This window comes from Rhamphochromis longiceps, linkage group LG8 (assembly GCF_057381845.1).
Source record: "Rhamphochromis longiceps isolate RC_006_pf linkage group LG8, R_longiceps_female_GT1.1, whole genome shotgun sequence".
NCBI lineage: Eukaryota > Metazoa > Chordata > Actinopteri > Cichliformes > Cichlidae > Rhamphochromis > Rhamphochromis longiceps.
In genome coordinates, this window is record NC_140564.1 from 27,478,300 (window position 1) to 27,500,176 (window position 21,877).

Here is a 21,877-nt window from a genome sequence, read left to right on the forward strand (position 1 = left end):
CACCAGGTTTCAAAATACTGGCTATTATTGACATTACAAAAACTGCATAGACTTTTATGTTTCAGTTTTACAGGTATTTGCATGCGAAACATGCAATCCACCATTTTGACACCAGAAATGTCTTGGTTGGTAACTGTATGTCCACATGTACAGTAATGTTCACATTCAAAAGCATTCCAGTAAAAAGCAAACAAGTTTATGTTTCTTTACTGTTTACTACAGGAGGTACAGTAGAAACACGGTATGATAGGACAGAGAAAGTTTTACAGTATTGCTTACAGTGAACAAAATATCCATGAAACACACAAGAGCATTCTGAACAAAAAAAACAACAGCAAAAAGCCAAGATAAAAAGGGGGGGAGGGGGGCTAAAAAAAAGGCAAAAAATTTGCATCTAATCTCTGCGATCTTCAGGGTTAGGCCACATGTTTTCATCAACATCACATCTGATGTTATCCAAGTCGATGCACCTGGGATAAAACCGCCTGGTATGTCGGATCCACCCTTGGCAATCGTCAACTGTGATGTCCCTGGAGCCAGCATCCATGGCTTCAAGGAGGGACATCTGGTCATGTGGCTGATGGTCATAAACCTTCCACCGCCATGCAGAAAAGAACTCCTCTGGGGTTGAGGAAAGGTGAATAGGGTGGAAGGAAGAGACTTACCAGTCTTGGGTGGACTTCAAACCATGTTGTTATTGCTTGCGAGTGATGGAAAGCCACATTGTCCCAGGTAATTACAAAGGTCCTCATGTTTTCACCCTCCTGACCCTGCTCTGGAACCAGGCGCTGGTGGAGATCATTGAGAAAGGCAAGCAAGCGCTCTGTATTATAGGGTCCAACCTGACATCTGTGAAGGAGTAATCCTGCATTTGCAATTGCTGCACACATGGTAATGTTTGCCCCTCTCTGTCCCGGCACATCAACTGTGGCCCTTTTTCCAATTACATTTCGTCCACGTCGACGCCTTTTGGCCAGATTGAATCCTGCCTCATCGATGTATATGAATTCATGAGGGGCCTGGTTGGCCTCCAATTCCATAACTCTCTGAAACAAAGTTTATGTAAGTCATGTTATTACTGTATACCATACTGTACTGTAACCTAGTATTGTGTAGGTTACCTACTTGCAAAGTGCAAAGCTTATAGAACTGGACATTGGATTGAATATACACTGTACCTGGACATATTGTCGTCGTAGCTCCTTGACCCTCTCACTGTTCCTCTCAAAGGGAACAGTGTAGAGCTGCTTCATCTGCACTCTGTGTTTGGACAATGTCCGCATAATGGTTGTGAGGCTGATTCTATCGATATTGTCAAATATCTCATGGTCCGCCACAATTCTAGTTTGAATTTCACGCAGTTTTATTGCATTATTTGCAGTAACCATTTCTACAATGGCAAGCTCCTGATCATTACTGAGGAGCTTTCCTCTTCCCCCAGAGGGTGGAAGACGTTGCATTCTTTAGAAAGACAAAAAATTCAACATATACATTACTGTATGACAATATTGACATGTCAAGTGAGAATAGAAACAATCCATGTAAAATGCAATACTTACCTGTTGGTTTGTTGAAAGATGCGTATAATGGAGGCAACCGTTGACCGCCTCAAATTGGGCTGCACTCTTTCACCAGCCTCTCTTAGTGAAAGACCATGGTTGATTACATGGTCAATGATAGTGGCACGAATTTCATCACTGACTACTGTTCTTGCAGCCCTTGGAATGCCACCACCACGCATTCTTACACCTCTACCTTGCCCTCTCCTTGGGCCTGCTCTTCTCCCTGGGCCCCTTGCTCTTACTCTTCCTCGACCAGACATTACAGTGTTTGTCTTTTTTTTTGTTTCCAAAAACATCACTCCTCAAGGTCTTGCCTTATAAACCCCACTGAGTCTAAGCCAGAATGGAAGAAGCTGTGGTTGGCCCAATTTACCCAACATAAATCAGCTGTGTGTCAATTATTCAATTGTTTGTTTATTATCAGCTGAGATATGTTTTTGATATTGATATTGTTTTTGTACTGATATCATTGCAGAGGCAGAGGTTTTTATACTGTATCTAAGGTTTGGAATATTGTTTTTGCGATTGTGGGATGTTGTGTGTTAACATTCGTAGATACTACAAAAACAGTCCATAATTTTGTTGGGAGGTATAACTTGTCTGTTAAGAAAATGTAAGCATTGTGGAAATGTGTTCACTGACTGCATATTGGGTGAACACGACATGAAATGTGTGAATGGTATGGCCACAACAGACCGATGCTGTGCTAATTGTGTTTAGAGTTTTGCAAATGTGACAACTGTTTGGACAAACGCTTGTTAGCGACTGAAAAAAACTGTAAGTATAGAATGCCTGTGTGTGTTTTACTATCCAGGGATGCTTTGGGATTAGAATCAGAATCAGAATCAGAATGGGGTTTATTGCCAAATGTTGAGCAGGTTTACAACATTAGGAAATTGCTGCGGTGCTTCAGTGCAAACATGCTGTCATAAATAGCACTTAAATAGACATGGAAAAAAATAAAAGTAGGGATAAGAATTAAAAGTGCTACGTGGAAAGATATGTGCATGAGATATACATGAGATATATACATGAGAATAAGAATTAAGAGTGCTACGTTGAAAGATATATAAATGAGTGCAGGTGGTGATCAGTGCCAAACATAGAATGATGCAGTGACACAGCGTAGGGTCATGTGTTAGTGGCGGGTACAGTCATATGGTTATTGTTCATGTGTCCAACAGCAGAGGGGAAGAAACTGTTCTTATGGCGAGAGGTTCTGGTGCGAATGGACCGGAGCCTCCTGCCTGAGGGGAGCAGGTCAAACAGACTGTGTCCAGGGTGAGAAGGGTCAGCTGAGATCCGGGCTGCACGCCGCAATGACCTGGAGGTGTACAGGTCCTGCAGAGATGGGAGTCTGCAGCCAATCACCTTCTCAGCAGAGCGCACAACACGCTGCAGTCTCTGTTTGTCCCTGATAGTGGCTCCAGCGTACCACACGGTGATGGAGGAGGTGAGGATGGACTCGATGATTGCAGTGTAGAACTGCATCATCGTCCGTGTTGGCAGGTTGAATTTCTTCAGCTGCCTCAGGAAGTACATCCTCTGCTGGGCTTTCTTGATGACGGAGGTGATGGTGGGTTCCCACTTCAGGTCCTGGGTGATGGTGGTACCCAGGAAGCGGAATGAGTCCACAGAGGTGATGGGGGGTGTCAGTCAGGATGATGGGGGAGAGTGGGGCTGTGTGCTTCCTGAAGTCCACAATAATCTCCACTGTCTTCTGGGCATTCAGCACCAGGTTGTTGTGGCTGCACCAGGACACCAGACGTTCAACCTCCCTCCTGTAGGCAGACTCGTCCCCGTCCGAGATGAGTCCAATAACGGTGGTGTCATCTGCAAACTTGATTAGCTTGACAGACTGGTGGGTGGAGGTGCAGCAGTTGGTGTACAGGGAGAAGAGCAGAGGAGAAGAATGCTATGCTATGTAGAAAAAAAAAATCGTTATGCACGAATGATTCATAGATTAGCGTTAAGTGGATTAACAAATAGAGAAAACATTCCTCTGAAAATGTTCGGGCTCAAGAACTGGATTGAAAATGAATGAAAAAGCAGAAAGAAAAACTTTGAAAGATCTCCAGAAAGAAATATACATTTTTAAGACGGAGAAACTAATGACACTGCACACTTATATGGCAGCGACTTGACAATCAAAAATTAGCCACATGCAAAGTATGTTTAGCTTTGTTGTCCATTATGCTGCATGTAAGATTTGAAACTGGTGAATGAGACCACCATCAGAAATCCTTACTGAGATCATGCATCAAGTAAGCAGAGTCATTTAGACCTTTTTTTGCAACTAGAAAGAATCCAGGTTAAAGCCAATTGTGCATTGATTTCACTTTTATGTGTTCATGTTATATATTTTATATATCCCTTACTTTAATTGTGGTTGTCTTATATAAATAAAGGTGACCTGGCTTGATTTCATTAAATATACAGTCGTCTTTTTCATCCCAGCACATCCAACCTGGAAATAAACAAAATACCCTCCACAAGGCACACACTCACACTGAGACACAAACATTATCTGATGTATACACAGACACAACAAGGTCACTTTGGGCATCTGTGTGACCAGCGGTGTTGAATATTTAGACTGTGTTTGGACTGAAAACTGGATTTGATGCCACTTCAAATAACCAAACAATTGTCATCTGTATTTGCTTTGCAGTTATTTTTATTCACTCAGTCACTCGTGGTCAGAAGAGTTGCTTTTATTGGCTGAGGACTTGTGGGAAAAGTGACCAGCAGTGTGTTGTCTGTGTTTATTTGACGATGCTGAAAGCGGTTATTGACAAAGCACACAAAGAAGAGAGATGTAATCCAGGAGAAGTGAGGAGGGGAGGGCCATTTTTGGTGAAGACAGAAAATACTAAGAACAAATGGGGATAAAGAAAACGGCATTCAGAGTACAGTCAGCAAAATGTGTTCACAATCACTTCTTACAAAAGCTGACATGTGTCTTGATTATGTATTCAAACTCTGCCTAATTGTGCTGCAACACTTTGAAAACCCCATTCAGACGTATTCAGTGGGTTCTCCATTGAAGTGCACTGGGATTGGACTACATTATAATTAGCATTTAATATGTCCTCTGATTTCATTTAAAGTCCATGTGCCATTTATAAATGGATGTAAGTACATGGTACGTATTTAGAATTGAGATGAAAGAGGATAAGGAATAATTAACAGGCAGACGACAGGGAAGAATAAAATGTAACTGTCGTTTTTACATACTTATTCGCCACCATGAGCACTGACACAGGCACAGACATTAACAAGCTTGTCCCATCTGTTTAGCTGACCATCAATCTTCCCTGACACATTATTAACCATGATAGCTCTGGTGGGTGTATCTATATTGAGAAAGGCTCTCTTTATTTACACAGAACTAATCACACGTGCTGATAAGCACACACATGTGTACCTCCCTTGTATTGTTGTTTTTCAAATCTCTTGCAGCTATTTGTCATGCTTTGAGGGGGGAAAACACATTTATAACTTCACATCTCCATCTGACTGCCTCAGTCTAAATGGAAAGTCGCCTTGGAGGAGCATACCACAGGCATGGCCAAAGATGTAATTTGTCAGACTTCACCAGCATATAATCCCAGTGAGAGTTATTACCTGGAAACAAAAATGTGGTAGTCCAATTCAAATTAGATGCATTTTTTTTTCTCTCCTTTTCCTTTTTTTAAATGAAGATGAAGCTGATGTGGTACAGCTTAAGAGCAAGAGCTTTTTTGTGTTTGTTATTAGTTAATCTTTGCTTCAGAATGGCCTTAATTATTTATGACATAGATTAAACAAAGTACTGAAAAGATTCCTTAAATATTTTGATCCAGCTGACATGAAAGCATCACACAGTTCTTGCATTTTCATGATGAGAATCTCCCATTCCATCATATCCCAAAGCTGTTTTATTGAATTGAGATCTGGTGACTCTGGTGGCCATTTGAGTACAGTGAACTTCCTGTCATGTCCAAGAAAACGGTGTGATTTGATTTGAGATCTGTGACATGGCCTGTTATCCTGCTGTAAGATCTCCAAGGCATTTTTATCCAGATAACTGCCACTCACTGGATATTTTCTCTCTTTCAGACCATTCTCTATAAACCACAGAGATGATTGTGTGGGGAAAATGCCAGAAAATGACCATTTTCTCAAATACAAAGATACTCAGACCTTCCCAGCCTGACACCGACAACACTGTGACATTCAAAATCTCCTTCCTTCTTATTTGTGTTGCTCTTTTTGGACTTTAACAGGTCAACTGAGCCATATCGAATTGCTGTCATGTAATTGGCTGATTGGATATTTATGTTAACGAGGTGTACTGCCCATGCCACCGTCGCTGATTCACCACTATTCCTTCCTTGGACCTCTTTTGATAAATACTGACCACTGCAGACTGGAAACACCCCACAAGAGCTGCAGTTTTGGATATGCTCCGACCTTCGACTAGCCATCACAATTTGGCCCTTGTCAAACTGGACAATGTTCACTTACTACCTAATGTATCCCACCTGCTAACAGGAGCCCTGATGAAAAGAAAATCAGTGTCGGTCACTGATTCAATGGTCATAATGTTATGTTATGTATCACTTTAGAAAGCTTGACAGTCACAGACACATTTAAGACCCATCTTAAAACACCTTCCATCATGTCTGTGTTTGCCTTGAATGTTGTCTATTTATTGTTTCATACTGCACAACAGCAGTACTGTAATCGCTATGCTACATAATCAGTTTTAGTCTATTTTTAGGTTAATATAACATTCTAAATTTAGCATTCTGTCTTATCTTTAGCACTTTGAATTGTCTTTTTCTTGAAACGTGCAATAAAATTTAAATGCATTCGCTTTGCTGTTGGTAGAAGAAACAAAAAAAACAAAGACTGCAAGCCAGATTTTGTTAGGTCAACACATACCACTCCACTCCACTTGTGACTAATAGAAATCATGCTTTAAAAACACAATGCCTTTTACACCTACTCGAAATGTGTCTAGGAAACAAACCATGGGACTGCAAGTGATCTCACGGTTCCATTTACACTCGACTGTCGGAAATGAATTGCAATCTAATCGGCCAAAGTATTTGAAGAAGCTACTTGACTTTTAAATATTACATCTGTGGTTGGCTTGTTGCAAATCACCTCTTGAAAAATGTTTATGGGCTTGGCAAACGTGACGGGAGCTGCTCCTCTACTTCCTGAAGGCAAGCATGTTTTTGTCACTTTTGCATCAAAGTTACGTTTCTATTTTGTTAGTAAAAGTCATTGCTGAAGCGGAAATTAATGCAACACTTGTTCCATGTCTATGATAGATAGAGCATTTGTCTTTTCTGTGTTTCATTTGCTTTTACTTGTATATATTTCAGACTATCTACAAGATATTTTACATTCTTGTGTTTTAGATAAGACAAATGCAAACACTTTGTTGTTTCACCAGGGGGGGAAATGTAGTTCAGGGGGCAGAGTGTGCTAAATCAGATTAAAGCAAAGAGACATGGTGCAACTTGAAGGTCAAACCTCATCCTGACTATTAAAACTCACATTACAACCACTCACAGCAATGCCAACATCCACATGTGAAGGGAGACTCCTTAATCTGTACAATATATTCTCCTCATGCTTCCCCTATTTCAGGAGACAAGGGGCCTCTCTTCATTTGCAGCGTGACGGGTGTGTTGCAGGGGGTGTCCCTGCCGGCTACAGATGACGGCTGCGTAGAGGCAGTGGAGTGACTGACGACTCAGAGATAGTCCGTCTGTCAGACAGAGTGATGGCTGGGAGACACTCGGTGACAGATCAGGCGAGACGAGAGGAAATAAGAGAAGAGGAGGGAAGCCTGGCAGCTTTGTTTTTCATTCTGGGGAGATATGGGGAATGGGGCAAGAAGGAAAAAAAAATCACAAACGGTGGGTGTGTTGCTTTTAGATGATGAGCAGACACCTATACTTGTTGACGTGTTCAAAAGGGATAAAAGGCTAAAAGTGTGCTCTATTATGCTCCATTAAGCTTGTATCTGATGTTGTTCAATGTGATATCAACGTGAAAGCTGTCATCAGCCAAGTCTCTAATCAGCCAAGTATCTTAATTAGGCTTGGGAGGGTTGCTAGAGAGCAGCCCTGTGCCTGATTTTAATCAGTCAGACCTCAACTGGCAGCAGCTTTGGGGAAAAATGTAGTGATAATGCGTTTTGATTAGCCTGAACACAGATGGGTTCTTCCTTGAAACTCTTTTGTTTGTTTGTTACAAAGGTGCCATTTGCTGTTGATGTTTTTCACTAACAGCACTATTACCCACACTTGCTAAAACTCAGGGGATGGCAATGTCAGTTTGAGGTAGATTTATTTATAATTTTACATTTTTAGTGAAATGCATCATCAATAATTGGACACATTGGCACAAAAATTGAACACAAATCTTTCTTAAGCCCAGAGGATGACTTCTAATGTTCTTTGTAGTCTCCTGAGTTTAGAAAATTGCATAGTCCCCACACAATAATTTACTTTGACTTTGACAATTCTGAAACTTTTACTACTGCCACAGTTATGCCAACATTTGCACTTCTTGAGTGCAATCAGTGGACGGCACAGACCTTCGTTCTCTAATCGGAATGAATTTCAAGACCTTTAAAACTTTTGGCTGTGACTGTGTTTTAAATATACTGAGGTTTAAAGTTATTTGAGCGTCACAGTGAATTACAAATTCACCACCTTGTTAACCAACTGATATGCTGAGCTTGAGGTTGTAAGCAAAGGTTGCCATATTGCCCAACAGGTATGCCAATAATATACTTTTCTCTCTTATGTTTAATGTTATTTTCTCAGTTAATATTCACTTTTTGCCAATTGTCCATGCATCGCTGCTAAATCTGAACCTCGCTCCTTGGGAAAGTTGAATACATTTGCATAACCCTTTCTGCAGAGCAGCCACTCCTCCCGGTGTCACACAAAGTGCTTCTCTAGGGGGTCACATGTAGATTGCACTCCCAGGTTTTGCTGCCTCTCGGCCCCGATATTTTCCGGGACAGGAGCAGTACTAAGACACACATTAGCATAAACCCTTCCCTCTCCTTGCTTCTTTTTCTCCCTTAGTCTGCCCTTCGCAAACTCCCTGACAAGTCCTATTTCCTCAGTGTTGAAACTAATTGGCCTGCTTCAGAACTGAGCTTTTACAACTCAATTACTTTCTTTTTTCCTGTTTGGGCTCTAGGCAGTTCAATCAGGAGTTTGAGTAGCATTTGTATTCAGAGCCATTGTACCTGAAAGATCCTTCAGTTTAAATAAAACACTGAAAGTTTGTTTTGTGGGGATAAGAGCCTCGAGCTTAACCGCTAAACTCCTGCTGAGTCACACGTACAAGGGAAGCCTTAATACTTCTAAAAGTGACATGTTTCAACACTTCTTGCTATCTGCTGTTTCTGCCACCGTATGAGCATATGTTTGCAGTGGGAAGTGTTTGTGAGGAGTGAAAAAGAGTTGTCCAAGGTATTGCCTGTCAGGGTAGCTGTAGTCATTATGAAAGAAAGTGATAGCCGTGCTTACTAACACTGTCATCGTTATTCAGCAGAATGACAGCAATACACGCCATAATGCAGACCTGCAGGCTGAGGGAAATGGTGAGTGAGACTTTCACTGACTCAGGAAGGAGAAAAAAAATGAGATGGAAAAAAGGATGGTTGACAAGAAAGTCAGAGGACTATTGTGATGTTTTGTCAAAGTCGACTCTCTAGTTTCCTTTTTGTCTGATTGTTGCTGCTATATTTTCCTGTTTGCGTTTCGTGTCATCTTGCATTCTGCCTCTTTGTCCTTCGTTCTTTTCTTGTTTTTCTGAGCACTGATTAAAATAACTTGTCAGAGGTCTCAGTAATAATAAGCTCCTAAAACTGTTTAAGTCAGCTTGGAGCTCAGCACACAGAGAAACACATTTACAGTCCTCCATGATTCAGTTTGTCATATTTTGTATTCACAAAGGGGCGTAGTGGTCATTTTGGCCCATAATCTCTCTCAGCTCTCAAGGTTGGGACTCTGAGTGCTCAGCTCTAAATATCATGATCAAATATAACTAATTTTGATTGGTCCTCCAACTGTCTGAGTGTCGCTGTCCCCTCCTCTAATTGACTTCCTGGTGTTTCCTCCCACAGTGATAATCTCCAATCAACCATCTGCCGTGTCATCTCTGTGCGCCACTCCTCTGCCCTTCCCTCCATCTCTTGTTCATGTTCCCACTTTCCCCTGCTGGTAATGTCAAGATGCAATATTCTTTCAAAATAGCCATTAATAATAAAACCCCCAAATGAAACCAAATACAGAATTGGTCTGTTCTTGTTCCTTTTTTTATACACAATTTATGTTTCACAGTATGAGGTTGAGTGTGTCTTATGGACATAATAGGCCAGGACAGATGGCCTCCCCTCCCACCAATCCACTACGACACACACACACATTTACATGCGCAGACACAAGCCTCAAGCTCAGCCTCGGTGTTTGGTCGTGGTTGTTGTTGCCTGTTCCAGTACTAGCCTTATTCTGTCGCTCAGAGCAGCAGGAGAGAGCTACATCTGTGCCGCGTTCGCTTGTGATGTCAGTACAGAAATAGAAGTGAAGGAGCCGGTGTTTGAGCCGACCATTCAGCACTCTGACATCCCCGGGTAAAAATAAGCTGCCTGGGACGCGGTAGGCTCTTTGGTGCTTGGTGTTCAGTTTAACATCTGCCTGTCATAACCCGGTAGAGCTTTATAGTGTGACATGGCAGCAACAGGTGTGCCATCTGAGACTGGATGAAATTTCAATTTGCTGTTTTCACTGTTATCACAACAAGTCAAGTTCAGTTTACTTTTCCCCTTTAGTATCAAGTTTGTCATCTTTTGATTAAAATTTTGGCATCTGAGTGACTCCATGTGTTGTAATAAAAGGAAAGATTTTAATAAAAAATGCTGTAAAATTAAAACCTTTTGTCATGTAGTTGCTGTTGTGTTATAAGTGAAATGACACTGACGTGTTTCCAGTGCAGGTACTGAAGCTGGGAGCAGAAAATTGCTAAGACTAGTTAATGGGAGACAACTTTTGGTTAACAACGATACAGCAATCAGTGCAGAGGAGCGCTGCTTCTTGCTAGCAATTCATTTTGGTGTTTGTGGTGGCATTACAGTAATCCACTGAGAGCTCAAAATAGCAGCTTTTATACTGACAGTTCAATAAGGAGAATAATTTCTCACAGATTCTCAAATTATCTATTTAGCAAAACCTATTAGTTTTCATTCAGGAAGTCTCACTTCCATCAAGGTTTCATTAATAAAAATTCCAGGTAATACAAATAAAAACATTCACAAGCCGTCTTAGAAAAATTAGCAAGAAAAGCTTCAAACTTTCCCAGATGTCTCGAGCTTTGAGCTGTGTTATCAGTTACATATACTAGCAGGAATTTTCTTAGCTAATAGCTAACTCATAGTGTAAGCATTTCACTGTGCATTATGCAGTCATCTTATACGGCTGGTGAGTTATTCAGCTTTGCATTAATGCAAATATCTAATCAGCCAATGAGAGTAACTCAGTGCATTAAGGTATATAGACCAGGGGAAGTTCAAACCAAGCATTGGAATGGGCAGGAATAGGAAAGCAACAGTAATTCCTCAAAACCATGTCATGCAGAAGAGCATCTTTGACTTTACAACATGTCTAACTTTGCAGACCACACTAGGTGCCACTCTTTTCAGCTAACAACAGGAAACTGACTCACAGACTCACCATAATTGGATAGATTATTGGCAGGAAAAAAAATCCCCAGTGTGGTGAATCTCAATTTTTGCTGCAAAATTTGAATGCTAGGGCCTGTATTTGATGTAAACAACATGAAAACATTGATCCATCCTGCCTTGTTCTTGCTCATTTTCTTGGGAGCCTCTGTAAATAATTCAGAGGCTGTATTTTTAAAATTGTTTATGTAAAAAATAAACCTTGAAACTAGAGACTCAATCTAACAAAGGTCAGAACCCCTATCGATTTTAGGATTCAAAACGTAGTATGTTCTTTATTTTTGAGGACAGATTCCTCAGCAGGGAGGATACCAGAAGTGCATATATTTCTGCAGGGATATTTAAGGAGTTGTTGTTCTTTAGTTCTCTGAAGTCCAGCAACAGTCCTTGCCAGGGCAGTCCCCCCTACCATCCATCCTCTTTTTTTTCTTCAGAAACTTTGTGTGATTTTTTTTTTTTTTGCACAGGTGCTTGGATCATTATCATGTTAGAATTTTTCCATGAGGCTCCTGGAGACTGGGAGTCATCTTGTCAGCCAGTATTTTGGGTGATTTTATCTCATCTCTTTCATCTCCCCGATACCTTTTCCACTCATGCAGCCACGTATCATCACACTCAGCTCAGTGCTTCACTGACAACACTATGCATTCACTGCGGTATCCCTGGCCAGGTTCATGCCAAAACATGCTGAATCTTAGCTGAGCACATTTATTTTGGTCTCATCTAACTTAACAAGGAGCTGTCAATATTCATCACATTCTAGCAAGTTTTGTCGTGCATTTTTTGTACTTATTAGCAAGTTTTCTTTCCCCCTTTTTGGATACTGTCCATAAACATTGAGTTCTGTAACTTGTTGTACAAATTGTAATTTTCATTGTCAACCCCAGTGCCAAGTGTAAAGCATTTTGCTGTTCAGTTTTCAGAACTAGATAGTGCAAATAGTATCTTTGCTGTTAAGTTAGTAGCATTGGCACTGTGTCTGTGAGTGCCGACACAATGGTGCATTTTTGCTGCTGCAACTGTGTTTAGAGTCATTTTTATTTGGCAACAATCTTCCAGTTTCTTCACCGAGCAGCTTTATAATGTGTTTATATGTGTAATTTTTCATATTGTCTGGTCAAACTGCAGTTGGCCTCAGTTTGGATGCAGTGATCTTAGTTGTTCTTGCTTGCGTGTCAGTAATCATAGGTGTTGTCACTTGTCATAATGAGTCTCTACAGTTCTGACTTTTTAAAGTATCTTGATTATTCATAACAGGAAGTACTCTAATTGTCAGCTTATGAATAATTCAACAATAAGCGGTGATACAATTTTGAATCACTTAACACTGAAGTGATAATGTTTTCAAACTGCATGTATGTTTAAAAATCAGTCCTGTCAAAACTACACAGCATCACTTGAAGAAATGAGTTGTAGTTGTTATAGTGACTCTACCCAATATTGTACAAGTTCTAGAAGAACTGTGTGCCTGTTGCATTTTTTTGATCTTCCTCTCCCAGTCGATCTGTGTCGATGTCACTTTCCCCTAGCTTTAGGTTTAAACTTATTCTCAGACTTCTTGTCTAACTTTTCTGCTAACTCTGAGTTCGGTAAAGTGCACAATACAGCCGGGTGGATTTGTCCAAAAACTCTCTTGCACTTGTCAGAGGAATCGATTGGGTAATGCTAATCTGGACTCTATGCTGATGAGAGTTGTCATCGACCTGTCACAAAGGTCCATAAGTGAGATTTTGCCTGACTGAAAAGGCAGCAGGCTGTCAGAGAGGGGGAGAATTTTGTTTTCTTGTCTGCTTGACAATCAAACCTGTTATATTTAAAGACAAGGAGCAATCCCCCGAGGAAAGCTCTATCAAAGTGATTTGACCCATTGAGTGGCGGATTGACACCCAAGCATCGTGTATATGTGTTGATGTGTGTATGTATGCAGATGTTTTGTTAGTTTTCTGTAGTTATTTGTAGTTTGTCCGTATCAAATGAATGATGTGTGTGGAGTCAGTCAGCAAGCTGTGTCACTGTATCTATCCTTTAAGGGTACTATAGGCCAACAATAACAAGGGCCACGAAAGGGAAATGAAAAAAGCCATAATTAGAGGCACAATGAAATCCTAATGCAATTACATGGAGTTCTTTCTGCAGAAAACAACAGGATTAAAGTTTAAATGACTTATTTGCAAAGACAAGCAATATAACAGTCTTCAGCCATGTTAACGGGGTTTGAGGGCACAGAATGCAAAATTCATCATGCATTATTAATAAGTTTTATATTAAAAATAATATATGCACGCTTCTAGCATCTCCCATTACAGAGAGGAATTGGAGCTATTGATTAAACATTTCATGTGTGCAGCTCATCATATGTTTGTTCAAAGACAAAAACAAGAACTAGGAAAACAGATCTTGACAATAGTGTGGCAGATAGTCAGTTTTTACTGTTGTTATCCTGTGGCATATGGAAGACTAAAGTGCTAAAAATTACACAAATACAAACACCTTTTCAGAGATATTTTTTATCTTCTGCCACTTGCCTGGCAGAAGATGGATCTGGTCTCTCTGTGACCTGCAGGGACAGCAGTCTAAGCAGAGAAGCCCAAACCTCCCTCTACCCGGACTACCTCTTTGTCCTCTCCCGAGGAGACAACAAGGCATTTCTAGCCAGCTGAGACATATAATCATCTCTCCAGTGTGTCCTGGGTCTGCCCCATGGCCTCCTCCCAGTAGAACATGCTCAAAACACCTCAGTTAGGAGGTGTCCCAGGAGGCATCCTAGCCATACCTAAACCACCTCAACTGCCTGCCAGTTTTTTGTAAGCACACAGGTTTGTCTGCTAGACACTGACTGCAAAGCACCAGCTACGCATTTAAGGCGAACTTTAAACACACTCAAAAAAGAACAAGAAGAATGAGCAGGCTCCTGCTGGTATCTGTTTCTTTCTTCGTTCACGTATAATCCAAAGAATTCAAAGGACCAGGGCTCTCTCTGACAACTGCCAGTATTCCCAGCTATAGCTTGTTACAGTTGGTCAAAAAGACCACAAAAAAAGGAAATGTGTCTCTTTCTGAGGCCATCTTTCTAAACTAGCTAATAAAGCATATGGAAACAGAGTAACTAACCACTAAAGACATACTGTATGCTAACTAAGCAGGGCTGTCCATGAACCTTTCACTGTAGCTAACAGCTAGAATTACCACAGATGTTTCACTGGGTCCTGCATTTTTCTTAGGAGATCTTTTTACAGAGATGAATTAACTTGCAATCCACAGCTTTTGTTGGGCCCTTACTTTGATGCTGGTTGCTAATTAACCCCAAATCTTTACATCTAATCTAATTTTTAAAAAAAATATATAGCCTGCTCAGCGAGCTTTAAAAAAAGCTAGAGGGTTGTTTACAAAACCTTCTACTGTTTGAAAGTTTTTACAAGTGTCCTCTAGCCAAAAAGATTGCCATTATTATTTTTTTTAAACCAATTTGTTGTGTTGCAGTGTGCAGAATGCTTTTGGCTGAAAGCCACAAAAACAACACGCTGACAGATTTCACCAAGTAAAGAAGGTAGTCTGCTGCTTTAAATGAAATCCTTTTAACCTAGTTAAAACTATTCATCAGACATAACTTGACCAAGTGTCTTTAGATTTAGACAGGCAATCATGAGGTAATTATCCTAAGTAATGAGAATTCATAAATGGTAGCCTGTCTGTTATCCTGTGTTTTTACGTAAATATCCATTTCATTCCCCTAAACAAGACGTCAGCTAAGCGTTTTTCACCAGAGGGCGATCAAGACAGTCGTTAGTAACAGGTATGTGCAACTCTTGTCTACCTGTAAATAATTCCAAGGCTCATCTCATCTCACATCAAATATTTAAGTGGTTCCCAGAGTAATAAAGTTAGGATTGATTAGAGGACGTGCCCCTGCGTTAGAACGCCTCAGGCGGGATGAAACCAATAAGAGAGGTAATTATAAGAAGAGAAATGGGAGAAAGATCGAGAAGCAAGATACACTTGACTACACTTGTGTCTATCCTTGTGTTGGCATTTCTAGTTAACAAATGTGCAGGCAAGGGATAAGCATTTAGTTTAACTTAGGTACTGTCCCAAACTGCTTTCATATCTGCAAAGCAAGGCAGACTAATTGAATCTATGTAAATATCTTTGCATACCTGGTGAGGTGTGCAGTCAAGCGGCTTGTCATTATTAAATTCAATCCATGTGTGAAGGCTTATGTTCAAAGTCATAAACTGCCTTTAAATTTATTCTATATTTAGACTATATGAATACTATACAGGTAACTCCAAAGCACATGTCTGCCATCTAGTGTTAAGCTCTAGTAATCACACTGTTTCTGAGAGGCTGCTCATCGCTGTTTCAGTGTGGTAGTGGCTTTCCCAGACATTTCCCCTGAACTTTAAAAGCTGCTTAAAATATATTAATAGTCCAGGAGCAGATATAGTGTCCCTGTAGTTTGAAGCTAAAAGGGTGAAAATACAGGGTAGGTGATATGGTTCAGGAAATCCTGAATAACGTTGAAACAATGAACACATGGCAGAGTGGGTGAGGGAAAAAAAAGAAAGCATAAATATGCAGGTGTTAGACATATCATCGTACTTACAAGAAACATGACCAGGACGCACGAATGGGGAAGAAAGTGTATTTAAGTGACTTTGAACATGGTGTGGTTGTTGGCACAAGACACACTCTCCCGCATACTTCAGAAACTGCAGGTCTACTGGGATTTTCTGGCGCTAGGGTTTACAGAGAATAGTCTGAAAAGATGAAACATCAAGTGAGCACCAATTCTCTTGCTGATAAGAGGTCAGAAGAGTGCGAGATTGTGGCCAGCTTATAGAAGCTGATAGAAGGGCGATATTAACTCAAATAACCACTCATTGCAACCAATTTGTGCAGAAGAGTATGACTGAAAGCACAGCTCTGAAGCAGATGGGCTTGAGCAGCAGAAGACCAAATCAGGTGTCACAGCTAACATGAAACTGAGACTATAAACTCACCAAAATTAAAGAGTAGGAATGAGGACTCAATTTGTGCTACGACATTTAATCGTAAGGTCAGAATGTGTCAGTAACATAAAAGCACGGATCCATCTTACCCTGCTTTGGCAGTTCAGATGTTATAATGGTGTGGTAAATATTTTCACTGCATGTATTTGGAACCAACTGAGTATTGTTGTACACAATGGATGTGAAGCTGACAAATCTGCAGGAAGCGCATGATCGTGTTGATACGGACCCAGCACCATGTTGAATCTGTGCCATGAAGAATTAAAGCATTTGTGAAGGCAACAAGAGGTCCAACCCAGTAATAGCAAGCTATAAATAATAAAAGGGCCAGTGAGTGTACATTTGTAAGAAAAAAAGAGAAAGAAACCCAGTTTATATATTTAAATGAAAAATGGTCTGTTATTATCTCAATTTGCACAATCTTAAAAATTTGCTAACAATGTTTCTGAACGTTCGTTATTCATGCTTGAAAATTACTTTAACAAAACTAATTGTGAAGTTTGACTTCAGTACAGACACTTACACACATAATTTGAAATTATTTTATTATTTAAAGCTTCCCAAAGATATCCAAACGTTCAAAGATTTAGCACAAAGTTGAATTAGCGATAACACATAGGAAAACAACATTCTCAGTATTGCTGCCTTTGAATAGGAATTCACAATTATTTCAAGCACTTGTGAAATGATTCAACATGAAGAGCATCACTATAGAAAGTTTTAGATGTAACGTGATTTATTTATTCTAATCCTTGATTCACTTATTGCCCAAATTTAAACAGCACAGTGTGACACTAAAACAGCAGAATTGCCTAATCCGTGTCGTGACGCATGTAGTTGCAAAAGTTAGCATTTCTGAAAATACACATAAATAAATAGTTCCTTGATTGAACCTTACAAAGTAGATGCAAACAAGAAGAAGAAATCAAAAAATTCTGATTAAAGTAAACGGGAAGAGCCCAGAGACATTTGTGTATTTCCAGATTTCAGAGGAAAGTGTGGAACACACGGGTTTTCAGACTTTTTGTCCGTGGAATATTCCTTGTAGAGAACTTGAGCAGCTTGTACAAATTTGAGCAGCTTCCAAAGCTGGAAAAGGGGGACCAGTGAGCAGTCCGTTTGTTCCCATGAAGGTTCCAGAAAGAGGACGAGCAGCGCTGGAAAATCTCGATGCTGACTGCGTACTGACCCGGCCCCCACTGAGACACACGCACCAGAGTCACAGAAGAGTCAAAACCACAGGTGTGAGGAGAAACGCCGTGAAACACAGACTCCCCCGGCCTCACAGACGCTCCTCTCTCCCACACCCTTCCGGCCTCCTCTGCTAATCCCATTCCACTGATGTTACAGAGGGCCTGAAGGCACACATCCCCCAGGGCCTCCTTATCAGGAAACTGGAGCAGGATGGCAACAAGACGAGGCACCGCACCTTGGCGTAGTAATAGTTGCTGCAGCTTAGCTGAAGGGGAAAGTGAGCACTGAATATTAAATCAATTTATTGAGCCAACTTTATTTATTTACTTTTACATGGGACTTGTTTTAAACAAATTTCCTCACATTGACAGATTTTTTGTAAGTCAAACATTTAGCAGAAACCCTGTTGGCTGCTTTCTATTTTCCATAAAGAGAATGAATAAGATTGTATTTTCTATTTCAGTACTGTTTAACTAAAAAATAAATAAATCCAGGACATTTGATATATAGCATAAAGCAAATGTAAAATGCAGTGTTGAATTTGATAGAAGCTTCAGACTGTGTTAACTTACCGCTATCATAAGACATGCGTGAGACGGCCCTCGCTGCGTGGAAAAGCAATTCTTGGTCTGAACTGGTCAGGACCGACAACAAAGCCGCAACCAAGCCCGTGTCACCAAAACCTTTACGAATCACAGCTGATGGGAAGAAGAAGAAACCTTGATAAAGTGTATTGATAAATAATATACAGTAAAGAAAGAAGACTTTGTACTAGACTAATAACACTTGAAGCAACAGAGAGAGAAAGCTTTCGGGTTCACCAGCAAACCTATAGATTAACATTATACTTTATTTGTATTAAATAATAAACTGTACATAGATAAAGAACAATATAAGCATTGATTACTTACATTCCCTGGCAAGTTCAGCCACTAGTTTTGCAGTCAGCACACTCAGAGGCCCTCTGCTTCTCAGGCTCAGAGCAAGGATTGGCAAGATCCCACTGATCACCACCTGCTCAGCAGCACCTTTCTCTGGACACAAGTGGAATTGCATATTTAAAAATAATTAATATTTTTGACACTACCAACACTTGTTGGATTCCCTTTATATAGCCTTAGAAGAGTTTGTCTCTTAAGAGACTGCATAGACTATATGTCAAGTTACCTGAACTGAATCTTGTAATCTGTTTTTTTGCGTGACCTCTCTGACGCTTAATTCCCTCTGCCGCCTTCTTATCCTATTGTTGACTTGCTGGGAGACACAAATATAGCTTAACCTCTTCTTAGTGCTTACAACTACCTTGCACATCTCGCTTCATGGGGCCATTTCTTATCAGTGTGGTTTTGCGGCCTATGATATAGGTGCTGTTAAATATTCCTACATGTTCGTATACATTGCATGCACCTGTGACATTAACCCCTCATTAGATTTACATCACACACAAACAACAAACAAAAGGCATCAAATATTTTATATTGCTTTGCATAGTGTTATACCTAAAGGAACTTACTCTTCTCCTTAATGCTGGCCATCACTGTGTTCAAATGGGGTTTAAGCTCATCTTCAATGAGCTCCACACCGAGGACTCTGATAGCGCCTAAGGCATTGTTTAAGTTGTCTGCAGGGGCAATCAGGAAAATGGAAATATTAAGAATTATAAAAGGATGGCATAAGAAATATGAATGTTACAAAGAGCTGGGCAGGGCATGAAACAAAGCACGAGAGAAATAATGTTTTACTGCACTTTGAACAGTAAATATAAGAACATGAAAAAGGTGCTCCTCGTGTAAAACCTCCACACACGAAATCTAGATGTCAGCTTCTTTCTTGTTTACATTCAACTGATCAGCATTTTTTTAAGTACATGCTGAACCATGTCATCCTATGAGAAAAGCTCTTTGAAGCTAAACTTGTGCCCGGTGCTGCTTTGAGTCACATGTTTAGCAGTTATACTGTTTACTGTTTATTAGCATTCTGTTTGTTAATGCTGTTACACAGAAAGAGAAAGCCAAGGATTAGCTTAAAGCAGGAGCGTCAAACTCATTTTACATCAAGGGGCAGACCAGTGAAACCACTGCCTACAGTAATGACCTAAAGAATTCCTCCAATTGGTTCTGTCTTTCTTTACTTAGAAGTCTATAGACAAAAAAAGGACAATTTAACAATATGTCTCAGCTTTTCTGCGTTATAAAGAAATGCTGCTGTAGTAAATGTTTTTTAAATCCATCAACAAGACTCACTGGGCGAGTAGTAATAATAAAAAAGCTTTTATTTTTCTAAAGTAATGGTTTATCTGTTACTTACTCTTACTTACGGTCTTTGTCAGTTAGAAGACAAAATAAATGTAAAATAAAAAGTAAAATAAATGAAAATACAGTTTATGCTCTTCTTCTTTAAAATTTCTATATTTTTACAGAGTTATCCAATAGGCCAGACTGGACCATTTGGTGGACCCTAAGTTTGATATCCCAGACTTAAATAAATCAAACACAACGATTAACTCTGAACAAGCAGTGTCTGCATGGTGATATTTGATAGCAAGCAATACACGTAGGTGAGATTTTGGATGCTAAACTACAAAGATGGACAATTTAAAAGTTAGAGCTAGATGGAAAGTTGTGGGACTGTGATTGGAGAAGGTTAGGGTCAGGTTTGTACCAGATGTACAGGATTCTAGTTAGACCAACAAAGACAGTGCAAAGTTAAAAAAGCATAAAACATTTTCCCTAGATACAAAAAAGACATAAAAATGATGTTTAAAAAAAAAGGTAAGCCAAGTATTAATAAGTAGGATGTATTATATATAAAATTCAGAGAATTAGGGTCAGTTTTGTAAGCTCTCATATATACAATGTCAAAAGTGTTACTGTGTTTTTGTAAAACTGTATGTAAAAGGATGTCTGGACAACTACTGAGGATCAGCATCAAAGCTTACTAATCACAAGAAGATATTCAATAATATAATATAAATCTTTCATAAGAAGAGGTCTGCCATCCTTACCGGTTATAGCCAAACAATTTGGATTTGAAGTTAGTTGAATTTACTAGACAACAGTCAAATTTGTAGAATACTAATATCCAACTGCACGACCTGCTGAACTTGCATTAAAGGTTTTGTTGTGTGTATATATACACTAGTATCGGTATATAGCCTGCATATACTTGTGCAAAGCAGAAAAAACAGAGTTAACGAAACAGTGCTGCAGTAGAAGCTTGGCACACCTCACTGCTAACTAATCAAATCTGATTTACACTCTCTTCTGCTGTGGCTATCAGTTCATGTTTGGATACAAAAAACATTGTTTGTACAGAAAAGATGATCATTCACCAAGTATAAAGCTTCGGTTAGAGTGTTGCTCTTGTAACATAACTGTGATCAGACACATTTCAGCTTTGTTCTCACCGTGAAATCCATTTAAGTGAAGACGTAATGGAGTGAAGTTATCATGCATATAAACTGTATTACCACACAGCAGTGATGTAAATGGAAACAAATCGATGCCATTGTTGTTCATGGTTGTGCACTATGAAGCTCAGACTTGAGGGTTGTGCAACTGTCACATTGCACAGGAATTAACAACAAAGACTGGTTGGACTGATGAAAACACATGTTGAAGAACAGGCTGAACATAGCATTGCCAGTTAAAAATTGTTTTATGAAAATTGGAATGGCCCTTTACAAATTCATAGAAACTACAGGAGAGCTTGTTGGTTTGAATCTTATCTTAGTTATAAATACAAAAAAATTTATTTCAAACAAGACAGCTAACATCTACCTAAGTGCAGACAGTTTTATGTGAAGCACAAAAACAACAACCACCACCATGCAGGTGCTATTCCCTATTGTTAGTGTTGCAATCACAACAACATCAAAAGCCAATATCTACGATCTGTGACTTCTAACAATTTTCTTTACAGTGTAACATATTCAGTCATGCCACTCTTCTACTCACCATTTGGTGTGTAAGGTTGCAGTCGACTGGATCTGTTTTTGTCCCTCTGGGAATGCATGTGTTTGTGTGAGAGGGGCACATTGGGGTGCCCCATTGTGCTCCGTGCTGCCGTCTCTGGACCAGTCGTACCTATCTTAGATCGACATGTTTCAAAATGCACAGCACTTTTTAAAAGCTGTCGTCTTTTTTCTTTTAGTGCCGTATTTTCGAGTCATTAGCTGCTGCTTGGAGGACCCCCTATTTCAACTTACACATCCTTTTGACGACAGTGTATTTCATACCTCCCTGCACTGTTGCTTTTTTCCCTCTATTTTCCTACAGGTCTATCTACTCTGGCTTCCTTGTGCTCCAGCTGACTCTGTGTTCCCTGTCAGGGTTAATACAGAGCAAATCCTC

General features: G+C 39.9%; 1 protein-coding gene and 1 pseudogene across 1 annotated transcript; one reads left to right on the top strand and one right to left on the bottom strand.

Moving 5' to 3' along the window:
- The first annotated feature begins 1,513 nt into the window (after nucleotides 1–1,513).
- On the top strand, nucleotides 1,514–7,306 carry LOC146663910 (uncharacterized; annotated as a pseudogene).
- A 9,439-nt stretch (nucleotides 7,307–16,745) lies between these two features.
- On the bottom strand, nucleotides 16,746–21,674 carry LOC146663911 (rap1 GTPase-GDP dissociation stimulator 1-A). Its single transcript, XM_085416861.1, has 5 exons — nucleotides 21,482–21,674; nucleotides 19,039–19,146; nucleotides 18,437–18,559; nucleotides 18,098–18,223; nucleotides 16,746–17,790 (listed from the first exon to the last, which is right to left on the bottom strand). Exons 1-5 carry the CDS (start codon nucleotides 21,573–21,575, stop codon nucleotides 17,318–17,320), a joined length of 924 nt encoding a protein of 307 aa, XP_085272987.1. The 5' UTR covers nucleotides 21,576–21,674; the 3' UTR covers nucleotides 16,746–17,317.
- Between the last annotated feature and the right edge of the window lie 203 nt (nucleotides 21,675–21,877).

What these genes read in the sequence shown, in the direction of transcription:
- LOC146663911 (XM_085416861.1), bottom strand. Translation starts at nt 21,575, where the DNA reads ATGGGGCACCCCAATGTGCCCCTCTCACACAAACACATGCATTCCCAG. An exon ending in GGCCAGCATTAAGGAGAAGA is followed by an intron (nt 18,560 to 19,038) that starts GTAAGTTCCTTT and finishes ACTTGTGTCCAG; the next exon opens with AGAAAGGTGCTGCTGAGCAG. An exon ending in ACGCATGTCTTATGATAGCG is followed by an intron (nt 17,791 to 18,097) that starts GTAAGTTAACAC and finishes TTTCCCCTTCAG; the next exon opens with CTAAGCTGCAGCAACTATTA.